The sequence below is a fragment of the Stegostoma tigrinum genome, chromosome 13 (genome assembly GCF_030684315.1).
Source record: "Stegostoma tigrinum isolate sSteTig4 chromosome 13, sSteTig4.hap1, whole genome shotgun sequence".
NCBI lineage: Eukaryota > Metazoa > Chordata > Chondrichthyes > Orectolobiformes > Stegostomatidae > Stegostoma > Stegostoma tigrinum.
Window position 1 is genome coordinate 43,271,597 of NC_081366.1, and position 15,197 is coordinate 43,286,793.

General features: G+C 38.2%; 1 protein-coding gene across 3 annotated transcripts in view; it reads left to right on the top strand.

Moving 5' to 3' along the window:
* The window catches only part of pdlim7 (PDZ and LIM domain 7), a 127,061-nt gene extending 111,870 nt beyond the window's left edge, over positions 1-15,191 (top strand). For all 3 annotated transcript variants that reach the window (XM_048543136.1, XM_059650721.1, XM_048543137.1), the window contains 4 exons: positions 2,873-3,053; positions 4,039-4,159; positions 11,629-11,744; positions 13,457-15,191. In XM_048543136.1, the coding sequence (XP_048399093.1) occupies positions 2,873-3,053; positions 4,039-4,159; positions 11,629-11,744; positions 13,457-13,543 (505 nt within the window). In that variant the 3' untranslated portion in view covers positions 13,544-15,191. The remainder of the gene's footprint in view (positions 1-2,872; positions 3,054-4,038; positions 4,160-11,628; positions 11,745-13,456) is intronic.
* Positions 15,192-15,197: the final 6 nt, after the last annotated feature.

Here is a 15,197-nt window from a genome sequence, read left to right on the forward strand (position 1 = left end):
TTCTTTTTTGTTTTCTTCCCATTGGTACCTGTGACTTCCACTTAATCTTTCTGCCTGTCTACTTTCCTCTCAAGATCCACCCGTCTCTCAAGAATATATATATACATAATATATAAAAGAAAAGAGAGGCCAAAGTGAACATAGGCTCCTTGTGGGAGATTGATAGCTAAAGTAAGAGTGCATGGGATCCAATGCAATTTGATTTAATTGGATCCAGAATTGGGAGGAAGCGGGTGATGGTTGAGAGGTGTTTTGTGACTGGAAATCCATGTCTAGTGGGGTCCTGCAGGGATCTGTGTTGAGGCCCTTGCTGTTTGTGATGTATACAAGTGATTTTAGACTTAAATGCAGGAGGGTTGATCAGTAAGTTTGCAGATGATACAAAAATATATAAGGTGGTAAGTAGTGAGGAGGATATCCTTAGATTAAAGGAGAGCCGATCAATGGTACTTGGAATTCAGTCCAGATAACTGTGAGGTGATACACTTGGGGCAGGACAGACGAGGCAAAAGAACACATGATGAGCAGTAGGACACTGGGAAGCATCAAGGATTAGTGATCTTAGTGTGCATGTACATTGATCCCTTTAAGGTAGCAGGATAGGTAGATAAAGTGGTTAAAAAGGCATGTGAGATACTTGCATTTGTTAGCCAAGGCACAGATTTTAAGAGCAGGAAGGTAATGTTCGAACTGTATAAAACATTGGTTAAGCTACAGCTAGAGCATTGTGTGCATTTCTGGAATCCACATGTTATAGGAGGGATATGACAGCACTGGGGAGGGGAGCAAAGGAGATTTACCAAGATGTTGCCTGGGCTGGAGAGTTTCACTTGAGAGACATTGGATAGACTAGGGGGCAATTTAATTGAGATACATAAAATTATGATGAACATAGATAGGATAGATGAGATGAAGCTTTTTGCCTTGGTGGAGGGATACTGGGGTGGCGGGGGGGTTGGGGGGGCGGTGGTTTCTTGTAGATTTATGGTAAGGGGCAGGAGGTTTAGACAGGATGTTAGGGGCAATGTTTTCATCCAGAGCATGGTGGGAATCTGGAACTCATTGCCTGTAAGGATGGTAGAGACAGAAACCGTCACAACATTTAAGTAGTAATTAGATGTACACTTACGATTCCAAGGCACACAAGGTTGTTTTTGACTGGTACAGACTCAATGACTGAGGAGCCTTTGTGCTGGAAACCTTTATGACACTAAAATAAAGCCATGGAATAATAGGGAACCAGGAATAAGTGTTTTGTATCTGGCTTCACAGTTGAGGACATTGATAGCATTCCAAAATACTAAATAGTCAAGGGTCAGAGGGTGCTTAATTTAACACTAGAGAAAATGTACTCTGAAAAACTAATGGGCCTTCAGGCTGATAGGTCTCTTGGACCAGATGCGTTGCACCCAAGGATTTTGAAAGCATTAGGTAGGAGATAACAGTTGTACTAATAGTAGTCTTTCAAAAATCCTTAGGTTCTGAAAAAGTTTGAGGATTAGAAAACTGTCAATGTGACAATTATTCAAAGAGAGGGAGTCAAAAAACATCTAAGGTAGTAGAGGCCAGTTAGCTTCACATTTATCGTTGGGAATATGCGAGAGTCTATCATAAAAGATGTAATGGCAGACCAAATTGTGTCTGACAAATTTATTGTAGCTCTTTGAGGAAATGAACAGGATAGATAGAGGAGAACCAGTCACTGTAATATATTTGGATCTCCAAAAGACATTTGGTATGGTACCACACCTAAGACTATTTAATGAAAGCCTATGATATTGGTGGTAGTATATTAACAGGATAGACAACTGGCTAGCTAATATAAGACAGTGCTGGGAGAAGGCAGACATTTTTTTTCAGAAGGGTATCCTGTAACTAATGGAGTATCACAAGGATCATGCTGGAACCTCAGTTATTTACAAATAATATTAATGACTTGGATAATGGAAGTAAATGTACTATTGCCTAGCATGCAGCAAACACAAATATTTGGGAACAGACTCAAGGACACAAATAGGTAGAGATGAGATTTAGATAGAGATGAGAGATTTTTTTCTCTGTAAATCATTGTACATTAGTAAATCTGCGGAACTCTTTACTGCAGAGGGTAGTAAAGGTTGGGCATTAAATATGTTCAAGGATGAAGGTGGACGTTTTAACACTAAGAGGACCAAGAGTTGTGAGGAAACAACAACAAAGTGAACATGAGGATTATCAGATTAGCTATGATCTCATTGAATGGGCTAAGTGGCTCCTACATTTTATAATCTTATCCATTTTTGTCCAGTCGTGACTGTGTGAAGCATCTTGGGAATCCTTTTGCATTAAACGAACTATACAAGTGCAATCTGCTATCTAAATTTCTAAACATCTCATTTTAAATGGTGAAGTATCCCTTTCTTTAAATAGGTTTGGGATCGAGGGTTAGCTTCCATCTCCAAAATCACCAACTGAGAGGGCGGAACATGCTCTTCACATCAATATTTCTCATCTATTTGACATTTTAAAGTTGTCCAAATGAATGATAACATGTTAGATTTTAAAATTATTAGAGGAGGAAAGACTTGTTTTGTCTTGGGATTTCGTCTTATGAAAGTGGCTGTAACTGTGATGCTAAAATGTACTTATCTGTGTTAATTCAAAAAAACTAAGAGACAAATGTATGACTTACAAAATTATTTTTCGTAGTACATCTATGCAAATTTATGCAAATGACTTAATGATAGAGGTATATGAACAAAGCTGTTTAATGACTGAAACAAAGAAAATCTTTTGTCAGTATATTTTCACAATAATGTAGGAATATTATTGTCATTATATTTTATCAGTTGGAACTTAGTCTGATGTTTGGCTTTTCTTTCTCTTTATTTAGAGGTCGTTATCTTGTAGCTTTGGGCCGTTCTTGGCATCCTGAAGAGTTCACTTGCAATCAGTGCAAAATGACCTTGACTGAGGGAGGATTCTTTGAGGAAAAGGGTTCTGTTTTCTGTGGAAAATGTTATGAAAATAAGCATGCCCCCAATTGTGCCAAATGCAAACAGAAGATTGTAGGTGTAAGTAATATTGTATATTTGTAATTTTAAATGCAGAACTGGTTTGTATAAAGAAAGCCAACTCATAAATCAAAACAGAGCCTTTTAAAATATACACCAGGAGCACTTCATTGCATTTGTGAAAACAGATTGATTCATGGTTGAGCTATCTATTACCATGTATGTTCATTTTCTTGTTAGAATTTTGAATACACACAATGTAGAATGTACATGCACACTTGCCTGGTAATTATCATTCTTAAAAGAATAACAATGAATGCTGTAATTAATGTTGAATTATAGATTTGAACTGCCATTGATTTTTATCTCCTGCAGTAAGTGTTGTCTTGCTAATACTGTAAATGTTGCAATTGAAGGTCTTTCAAACCAGGTGAATTCCCTCACATCTGAGACATTGATCCTTGATCGTTTACTAATTGGAGTATCTTCTGTATGGTTTTAAAAAGCCCTATGTGGAAAACTGATCAAGGAATCTTGACCAAATTTTATTAGAAAGCTGGAAGCAAAAATGTGTTCTGTGGAAAAAATGTCATTGGACATGTGTGTAGGGAGTGAGAAGTTGTGGTTTTGTGCTGTGCATGCTTAATCTATCTCAGGGGTACTTAATGTCTACATTGAGAGAGAATGCTTCATTCATCAGCCTTCACCTTTGCAGGAGGAAGATGTCAAAGAGTAACTATCAATCAGAATATGATCTGAATTCCCATAACGATCTGATTGTAATACTCAAGAATGAGTAACAAAAAGGCAATTCTTGCACTTGGCTTACCACAAAACATTCCAAAATTCTGCAAGAGACGCATTGGTAATGGATTTTGGGTTACACACCTGGATTACTTGTTGCAGCCATGTCTAAACAAATATATTCAGTACATTACTTGAAATTAACTTAATGAGTAGATCAGCTGAAATAAAGTAAAATAAATTGTTTTTCATATTGTAGAGATGTGAATTCTGTTTTATTGAAATTGCATTTTCTGTATAGGAAATTATGCATGCCTTGAAGCAGACATGGCATGTTAAGTGCTTTAACTGTACTGCATGTAAAACCCCCATCCGCAACAAAGCCTTTTACATGGAGGAAGGCCAACCGTACTGTGAGAGAGGTAAGTATGTTATGTACTGGAAAAGAAATTACAGAATACTTTGGTAAGCAAATGTTTGTTCAAGATTGTATTCATTGTTCTCCAGACTGGTTTAAGGTTTTACACAAAAGTCACGTTTATGTTTTAGCATATATTTATGGACTATTTCATGTTGATTAATGACTACAAACATTCTTGAATATTTGTAAAGTTAAAATGTCATGGTTTTGTACATTAACAACTGTTTAGAGATGATAGTCGTTGAGGTCTACTGCACAGGAAAAGGCCATATGGCACACTGTTGGTGTTGGTCGAAAATGAGCACCTAATTGTTCTCATACTATTTTCTAGTCCTTGGCCTATAACCCTGTATGCTTTGGTATCACAAGAACACACTTGAATACACAAGTGTTAAGAGGCTACAAACTCTATTAATCTTGCAGACCATGGGTTCTAGATTCCAACCACTGTCTTAGAGTCATAGAGATGTACAGCATGGAAACAGACCTTTCTTCCAACTCATTATTGCTGACCAGATATCCTAAATTACTCAAGTCGCATTTGCCAGCATTTGGCCCCTAGCCCTCTAAACCTTTCCTATTCATATACCCATCCAGATGTCTTTTAAATGTTGTAATTGTACCAGCCTCCTCCACTTCCTCTGGCAGTTTAATGCGATATGTGCACCACCATCTGTGTAAAATATTTGCTTCTTAGGTCCTTTTTAAATCATTCCCCTTTCACTTTAAACCTTATACCCTTTAATTCTGGAATCCCCTTCCTGAGGGAGAAAACCTTGCTCTTCACCCTATCCATGCTCATGATTCTTTTTAAAATTCTTCAAGGTTGCCCCTCAGCCTCCGATGCTTCAAGGAAAATAGCCCCAGCCTATTCAGCCTCTCCCGATAACACAAACCCTCCAACCCTGGTAACATCCTTGTAAACCTTTCTGAACCCTTTCAAAGTTTTTTTTCTTCAGCCATCTTGTCCTGCACCTTAGCTTGGATTTGTGTCCCTCGTCATTGATCCCTGTATCAAGGGGAAATGTTACTCCTGTCTGGTTAATCTACGCCTCTCATAATTTTGTACAGCTCAATCCTGTTCACCCTTCCCACCTTAGTGTCCTTTCTGGTGAAAACGCCAGTCTATCCAGTCTCTCATCAGAACTAAAATTCTCGAGCCCAGGCAACATCCTTGTAAATTACCTCTGCACGCTGTCCAATGCATTCACATCACTCCTATAATATGAATTCCACCTTTGTATACAGCTCCAGCATAAGCTCCCTGCTCTTAAAGGGGAAAGTATCCCATATGCCTTCTTAACTGCTTTATATGCCTGTCCTAGTACCCTAAGGGATTGTTGGACATGCACACCAAGGTCCCTCTGATGCTTGGTTATTCCCAGGTTCTTACTGCTCATCATGTATTCCTTTGCCTTAATTGTCCTGCCCAAGTGCCTCACCAGACACTTATTTGATTGCATTTCATTTCCCACTGATTAGCCCCCTGACCAACCTGTTTATAACCACCTATAATCTATCCTCACATAGTGAGGCTCTCCTCACTAATGACCATCCCACACATTTTGCACATTATCTGCAAGCTTATTAGTCAAACCTCCTATATTCAAGCCTAAATAATTTTATATATACCATAAACAGCAAGGGCTCCAGTACTGATCACTGGAGTACCATTGGATATAGGCTTCTAGTCACAAACGTCTTCAACCATCACCATCATCTTCCTGCCATTCAGCCAATTCAGGATTCAGTTTGCCATTTCCTTGGAACCCATGGTCTCTTACCTTAGCAATCAGTTTCTCACATCAGAGTCGTACAGCAAGGAGACAGATAATTTGGTCAAACAGTCCATGCTACCAAACTTCCCAATCCAAACTCATCCCACTTGCCTGCATTTGGCTCATATCCCTCTCTCCCCCTAAACCTTTCTTACTCGTGTACCTCTCCAAATGTCTTTCAAAGATTGTAACTATACCTGCATCTACCACTGCCTCTGGCAGTTCATTTCACATACAAACCACCATCTATGTAAAAAGGTTAGCCCACAGGTCCCTTCTAAATCTTTCTCCTCACCTTAAAAATATGCTTGCTAGTTTTGAACTTGCCCACTCTAGGAAATAGACCTTTGCTATTCACTTTATCTGTGCCCATCATGATTTTATAAAACTTTAAGGTCACTCCTCAACTTCCTACGCTCCAGTGGAAAAAGTCCCAGCCTTTTCAGTCTTGGCAATATTCCTTGTAACTCACCAACTCAAAACAATACTCCGCTCTTTATAAACAGACAGGAAAATCACTTTTTTCCTGATTAAGTGGATGTTGGCCAAACAACCAGTGACTAAATCACCAATGGGTCAACTGTGATGCAGGGAATGCCTTGCCTCCAAAAATCTCTCTCTGTTAAGTCCCACCACATGCATTCACAACACATTGCTACTTGCTCTGCTCAGTATGTTTTGTGGCTTAAGACTGAGAATTGTGTTTTCTTTTAAAACTATAAACAGATGTTGTTATTGAGACTGGGGATTTTTTTTTTGCATTTCCCAATGTAAACTATTAAAAGGTCTTGTATGGTCTTAAAGTAAGTTGGGGCTGTAATGAAATATGAAATAAATAAGATGCTTCAATTAAAATTTATTCTGCAAATGTTTTGCCTAATGGAGCTCAGAGAATTACGTGTATATATGCTATATTGACCTGCTCCATAGCATTTCATTCAACATACTTTTATCTGAAAGATAGTGACTCTGGGTATGTTGGCAGGGCCCATTTGTGCAGATTTTGGATGTAAATAAACCAGTAGTTTCAGATTTCTGATGAGGATTTGTTGTATGTGAGACCTGGAACTGGATTATTACCATAAGGCCATGAATATGGGAGCAGAAGTAAGCCATTCAGCCCATTGATTCTGCTCTACCATTCAGTGAGATTATGGCTGATCTAATAATCCTCAATGCCAATTCCCTGCCTTTTCCCCATAAGCTTTGATTCCCTTACTGATTTAAAAATCTGTCTCTCAGCCTTTAATATACATAATGACCCAGCCTCAACAGCCCTTTGTGGTAAAGAATTCCTCAGATTCACTACCCTCAGAGGAAATTCCTAATCCTCTGTCCTAAATGGGTAATCCCTTATTTGGAGATGATGCCCTCTGATTCTAGATTCTCCCACAAGGGGAAACAATTTTCTGCATTTAAGTCTCCAAAATGTTTCAATAAGGTCATACCTTATTCTTCTAAACTCCAAAGAGTATAGGACCAAACTACTCAATCTGTCCTCATAAGACGATCCTTCCATACCTTCTCTGAACTGCGTCCAAAGTCAGTATCCCTTTCTCTGGATAAGAGTCTTAAAACTGTTCACAGTATTCCAGTAGTGGTCTGACTAGTGCCCGATATAGTTTTAGCAAAACCTCCTGAATTATATGGGTTATGGGAAGAAGGTGAAGGAAAGGCACGAGGTCAAATTGTTCCCTCACTGAACCATTGCAGACACAAGAGGCCAAATAGCCCCTCTCTGTGCTGTAACTAGTCTTGCGTGTGATACCTGTGCCTGAAAGCTTGAACTGCTTTCTATATGCACATCTTTGCTTTAATCTTGTGGCACTTTACCAAAAGCCTTGCTGAAGCCCAAGTAGACTGTGTCAAATACATTGCCGTCATCTACACAGCTGGTCACCTTTTTTCAGTCCATTTGGGCAGACGTGAACTTCCCTCAACAAAACCATGCTGACTGTTCTTGATTAACCTCTGCCTCCCCAAGTGCAGATTAATCCTGTACCTAAGAGTTGCTTCCAGTGGTATCCCCATCGCTGATGTTAGACTGACCAGCTCGTAGTTTCCTGTTTTATTCCTTGCTTTCTTCTTGAATAACAAGACCTTATTGGCTGTCCTCCAGTCCTCTGATGCATCTCCTCTGGCCAGAGAGGAATTGAAAATCATTGCCAGCATCCCTGCCGTTTGTTCCCTTTCCTCCCTCAACAGCTTGGAATGTATTTCATCTGGCCCTGGAGATTTATCTGCATTTCAGCTTGCTCAGAAACTGCTCAGAACATCCTTTCTGTCTGTGCTAATTTCTTTAAGTATGTCAACCATAGAAGAGGCCATGAGCATTGACACACAATTTCCTACGTAGACAATCACACTCATTAGCAAGTGGTTGCTGACATTATATTACTGTCCCTCTCCTGATTTCTGTACCCACATCATCCATTTCACGAGTGAACACCAAAACACAGTATTTATTTACAACCTTATCAACGTTCTCCAGTTCCTTGCATTAATGGACTCTATTCTTTCCCTAGTTATCCTTTTACCCTTAATGTAAAATAACTTAGGATTTTCCTTTTTCTTGTCATTATTCTTCCATGCTCCTTTTTGCTGTTTTGATTTGTTTTTGTTTTCAAGTTCCAGCTTGCACATCCTATACTGTTATTGGACTTTTGTTTTGAGCCCTCAGTATCTGCTCCATTTTTCTTTGTCCAATCTTGCAGGCTTTGTTGATCACATTTTGTATTTTTTGGAACATGCTGCCCCTGTATTCTCCTTTAATTCCTCCGTGAATGTGACCTGCTAATCTAACACACACTTAGCATGAAAGCATCTGCTCCCAGTCTAGTCTGGCCAAATTGTATCTGTTCTTGCCTCTCTCCCTGTTTAAAACTTTGATTTCAGACCCATCTTTGTCCTTTTCCATTTAACAATTTAGAGTCTACATAATTTATAAGTTTTGTTTGCAAAATGATGGCCTACCAATACTTCAATCACATGCAGGTTTCATTTCAGCACAAGAACAGGCCCTTTGGCTCATCAAGACCAATTTCAGTTCTTACTTAGGCCTGTTACTTATTGCCTGTGCATGGTTTCGGTCTCTGTTCACCTCACACAAGATACACCTTAAACATTGCTAACATGCCTGCTTCCACCGCCACGACTGGCAATGCATTTCAGGTACCTGCCATCCTCTGGAAAGATTTTCACCACACCTCTCCCCTATTTTTTCATCCCTCAACTTGAACCTGTGCCCTCTTGTAGTTCACCTTCCTTTCCACCCTATCTGTGCCCCTCATAAATTTTTAGACCTCTATCAGATCGCCCCTCAGTCTGTCCAGTGAAAACAATGAGTATATCTGACCAGTCAATATAACTAATAACCTCCAGACCAGGCAACATCCTGGTAAATGTTCTCTGTACCCTTTCCAAAGCATCCATGTTCTTCTGGTAGTATGTTGACCGGAACTGTATGCACTGTTCCAAACGTGACCTGGCTAACGTTGTGTACAGTTGTACCATAACTTGCCAACTTTTATATTTAGTGTAAGTGTGCTGTATGCCTTCCTGACTAGCTGATCTGCTTATATTGCCACGTTCTGAGATCTGTGGACCTGTACTCCCAGACACCTCTACCTCAATGTCCCTAAGGGTTCTGCCATTTATAGCAATGCTATCTCACAGCGCCAGGGACCTGGGTTTGATTCCAGCCTTGGGTGACTATTAATGTGATTGGGATAAATGTGAGGTTATTCACTTCAGAAGCAAAAACAAGGCAGATAACTACCTGAATGGCTGTATTTTGGGAAAGGGGAATGCGTAGTGGGATATGGATGTCCTTGTGCACCAGTCGTTGAAGGTAAGCATGCAGGTGCAGCAGGCAGTAAAGAAGGCAAATGGTATATTGGCCTTCATTACAAGATGTTTTGAGTACAGGAGCAGGGATGTGTTGTTGCATTTGTACAGGGCCTTGGTGAGACCACACCTGGAATATTGTGTGCAGTTTTTGGTCTCCTTTTCTGAGGAAGGCTGCTCTTGCTCTTGAGGGAGTGCAACAAAGATTTACCACGCTGATTCTGGGGAAGGTGAGTCAGATGTATGAGGAGAGATTGACTAATTTCGGATTGTTCTCACTAAAGTTGAGACAAATGAGGAGGACCTCAGAGACTTCTAAAACTCTAAAGGGCTGGACAGGGGCAGATGTAGGAAGGTTGTTTCTGATGGTGGGTGTGTCCAGAACCAGGGGCCTCAGTATGAGGATTCAGTGTAGACCATTTAGGATGGAGATGAGGAGACGTTTCTTCACCCAAAGAGTGGTGAGCCTGTGGAATTCATTACCACAGGAAGTAGTCGATGCCAAAACATTGAATATATTCACGAGGAGACTAGATATAGCACATGGGGTGAATGGGATCAAAGATTATGGGGAGATCATGAAGTAGGGCACAGCAGGCTCGAAGGGCTGAGTGGCATTCTCCTGCTCCTGTCATCTTTGTTTCTATGACAATCCTCCACACTATCTCCGCCAAGTGTTTTCCTCCAGAACATTTATAGACATTAAAAGCAACACAACAACCCAGGACTGATCCCTCCAGAACACCACTAGTTACTGATCTCTATTGTGGAAAAACACCCTTCCATAGCTCCTTTCTGTCTTCTACAACCAAGCCAGTTTTGTATCTATCTAGCCAGCTCTTCCAAATCCCCTGAGACTTTACCTTCTGTACCAGCCTTGTTTGAAGTACCTTATCAAATGCCTTACTGAAGCCCATGTAAACATCCGCAGCTGTTCCCTCATCAATCATTCTTGATTTTTGAATTTAGGTACTGTAAACATGGAGTTTTCATGCTCATTTAGAAAACAGTTAAAAGTTGGCATTAAAATATTTTGTTCTTTAAAGTGAGTATACTGTTGTTAAGGAGAGATTATTTTTTAGACAGCATACGTGACAAAATAAACTTCCTATAAATTATCATTACATGCAAAGGTCTGGTAGCTTCTTCTGCTTTCCCACCCATTTTGTCAGTCCTGATTTTTCTCGATGGTATGCTATATCTGACCTCTGATAAATACATATTCTATTTTTAATATTTTGTATCCTCTCAAATAGCAAACCTCCTAGTGAATCTAAATTCTAAAGTTCTCACTGTCACTTGCTGGTGAGAGTGCAGGGTGGTCTTATCATCTGTACCAATTCTAATTATATGGTTAGATGCACCATTGGTAGAGCTGAAATTTGTAAAGCCATATTGAACCTCCTTCCAACTAGGATCCATGCACCCTAATTTTCTGCACAGTAGAATTCTTCATCATGTATGCTATGATTCTTTTGCTAATTACCCAAATTAGTTTCCTCTGAATACTGATTTGTTTGTCAGTGGCTATAAATCTCCTTACCCCTCATGTTGGAATCTCTATTTTAAATCTCTATTTTAAGGAGGTCAATCTCAGTTTCTGTAGCCTCTCCACATTTTTGCATTCTAGCATTCCTGGTACCAATTTTCTAAGTTTCTTCTGCATTATCTCCAAGCTTGACATAATTCCGAACGTGTGGTGCGTCACATTAGAGATAAATCATTGCTTTCAGCTAATGTTATGTTGAATAAGTTAATTTGTATTTATAATAAGGAACCCATAACATTAAAATTTCTGTACAAGTAAATCTGAAACTTCTTTTTCTGCTTATGCAATCTCATTTAGATTATGAGAAAATGTTTGGTACTAAATGTCATGGTTGTGACTTCAAGATCGATGCTGGTGACAGATTTCTTGAAGCTCTAGGGTACAGCTGGCATGATACCTGTTTTGTCTGTGCTGTGAGTATTTTTTTTCCATTTTGAAATACATTTGTAAATTTACAGATATTTTCTAAACTAAACTGAGATGAAGAAATGAGAGCAATCAAAGAATATTTGATTCAAGAGGCACCTGTGATCTAATTTGTTTTAATTAAAAAGGCAAAAATGACACCTTGAATTCAAGTCAAAGATATGTTGGTGATGAATATGATGTGAATGAAGTAATTTTGTCCGGTACCGATCCTTCTTTATTTCAGTAATAAATGATCATGTTCCAGTCTAATCAACATGGACATTTCAAGCACATTGTATTTAATTTGATCACTAAGAAGATTGAATTAAACAAATCTTTCCTTAAATCTACATAGCTGGCAACTTTTCTAAAAATACATTGCAATTATTCAAACCCATATTTTGTTTGTTCTAGGACATGTTCAAATCGTCTTTATAAAAAGTTGAATATTGTTGCAGACATTTTATTGGTGTAAAATGGACACCACAATGATTTTAGCAATCAGTGGAAATGGCTGAGTCCAATATGTGTGACATAGGACAATTTTCAAGCTGTTCACTGTACTTTGTGGCTTGGTTTTGCCAGCTGGCTGAAATGAATGGAAATTTCATTTGATTTTTTAGTGAGGTGGGTGGATCTTCACCCAGTATTTCATATTCTATACTAGTTGTCCTTAAGATGAGTGCTAGAGGCACCCATCAGAAATTTAAGTTAACTTTTACATTCTCATTTTCACTTGAAGTTTGGAAGTGCAAGAGTGTTCCTTCTGGCTGCATGAAACTAATGTGAGCTACAGCAGCCTACACTTGCTCACTTCACTCTTCCCTTTTTTTTCAAATCCTCCATCTGACACCATCTGGTGAGATTATTGTAAAAGTTGTAAACTCCAATTCCATTTCCAAGCAGCTGCCTTATATTGACTGTTGCAATCAGTGTCATTGGAGCTAAAAAGCACCTCACAAATGACCCTTTACCCAACAGTGACTATTGAACAACTCATAAGATCATAAATTGTACATTTCTTCATAGAATATCGAAATAAAAACCATTGTGCAGCTTAATTTATTTCACATGGAGCCTAAATTTAAAAACTTACTTTGTTCAAATCTTAGCATTTTCTGGAGGGTAACTGGTTCTTAATTCAAGAACACGAAAAGACAATTAGGAAACATTTTTGTATTTTTTTTGAAGAAAACTGATCAGTGTGCCTGAGTTGCAGTGCATCAGTTTCATCTCGATAAAACAGGTGCCAGCGATTCTCTGGTTCATTTCTCAGGCCAAATCTTAATAATCATTTGCCCTACCTTGATTTAAATTTAGGAAGAGCTTTACAGTTAATTATACATCGTCATCTCCGTGGCAACACCTATACTCGTTTTGTCAACCAATCAGCACATGTTTATAGTATAATTTTGTTTTCCCTTTTCATTAGTATTTCTTGCAGATTGCCTTGATAAGGGCAAGGTGAAAAGTTTCAACAAACTGATAACTTTCAGCAAAATGAGATGAGCTATTATATTACTCCCATTTAGTACAGACTCATTTTATTACTTTGGAAAACTCAGAACTTAAAGGTGCAAACATTCTAGAAAGAAAATACAAATCTTCATATTTGCATGAAAATCAACTCCATAGTGTAACATTTTTTAAACTATGGTACTAATCTTAATAGAGAGGATGAGATTCCTATTTGACATAATTTTTTTTCATGTTTCAGGTATGTCATATTAACTTGGAAGGCAAAACGTTTTATTCCAAAAAAGAGAAGCCCTTATGCAAGAGCCATGCCTTCTCTACCATCTAGTCCACCACTGATGATTCCCAAAGAGCGCAGCAGAAACAGGCTCAGAAAAACTCTGCAACTAACACAGACTTTGAAGGAAGTCACAAAGAGAACTAAAGTTGCAAGAGTTCCAACTCTCAGAATAAGAATGTATGAAATGAGAGACAATTTTAGAATGCAAAACATGGTTACATTTATGTTGCATGTCTTTCTGTTGTGCATGTAATTTCTTTCTAATTTCAGTGTTTGTTTTCCTTTGGGTGGGTGGGGAATTACGTTATAGGTAGCTATCTTGGACATCCGTACAGCATAAGGATATTCTCACACGTTTCACTGATATCACTATTTTTGCACACAATCAACACATTTTAGTAAATACTTTGAAACTTTTCTCACTTTTTTAAAATATTTTTATGGAGTATGTATAGCAAAATCTGTCAGTATTTTACTCAGACTTTAGAACTTTGCTTGTTACTGCACTGCAGCTATTTTTGGTTGTCCAACATTAATAGCAGCTAGAAAAAGATTATTCAAAATGTTCTAGTATGGATGTATGCCAAAGTGTTTTACACAAGATACAAATTTAAACTATTGATTTTATAGGTTGAATGCTGTTGTACTTGGACTACTGAGAGAGAAGGGACTTTAAAAAAAAACAGCCTAAATACAAGGCCAGAAACACCATTTGAATATGTTCACTGGAAGTACATAGCATCTCATCTGGCTGAAGCTTAAATTAGGTCTTGTGTTTTGTACTTTTTCTTTGACTTACATTGCTCTCAGTCAGGTTAAGTCCTGCTTAATGCACTGACATCAGTATTGAATATTAAACATGCTTTATGTAGTCACTGTGACTAGCTCTTTGTGGCTAGTATCCTTCTTGTAGGAGGAACTGAAGATCTCTTCTGGACTATTTCAAAGAATATTTGGAAGTAATGTGTGTAACAAAGTAAATTTGATTAGTTAGAGGAAGTGCTGCAGGGAATGTAACTTGGTTTCATTTCCTTCCTTGTATGTAAAATAAAATAGACCTAGACAAACTGTTGGTGGAAGGGATGATTTTGTGTAGGTATTATTTCAAGGCTTAACAATTCAGCCTTCAATTACCAAAGAAATATTTATCTACTTAGTACCATTTTCTAGCAAACTTTTAATAGAATCTCAGTAACTTTTGCATTCAAGGATTTTTGAATAAAGGTGGGCAAACCTCAATTGATGTATGTAAAGATGGTACTCAATTTATTTGTGGTAGAGTTGAGATTGTGATATTGTCATTGAATTCTGGAACTTGTTACATCACATGCAAGGAGGCTATGTGTCAAAGGAACAAATAGTGTTATATTCTGAAACTTTTCCGCAACAGGTTTGGCCAACGTTTTAGCCTTATTTAACCTGTTTTGTTTTTAAGTGTTTAAGTTTGCAAATGGAAGGTGCTGCAACAAAGAACCTGGTCATCACAAATATTTCCATTTGTCACAGGTATGGAACCTATAATGTACTAGGTATTGGTATAAAATGCTTTCTTTATTTGTGTGAGTTTCATAACTTGAATTTATCCTTCTTTTGCTGAAAAGTATACCCATGTCACGTATTACATATTTCCAAAGCAATTGTAATTTGCCAGGAGAGCATCATAATTGTTTGAAATTAAAGCAAGTTATGATTCAAATTGTAC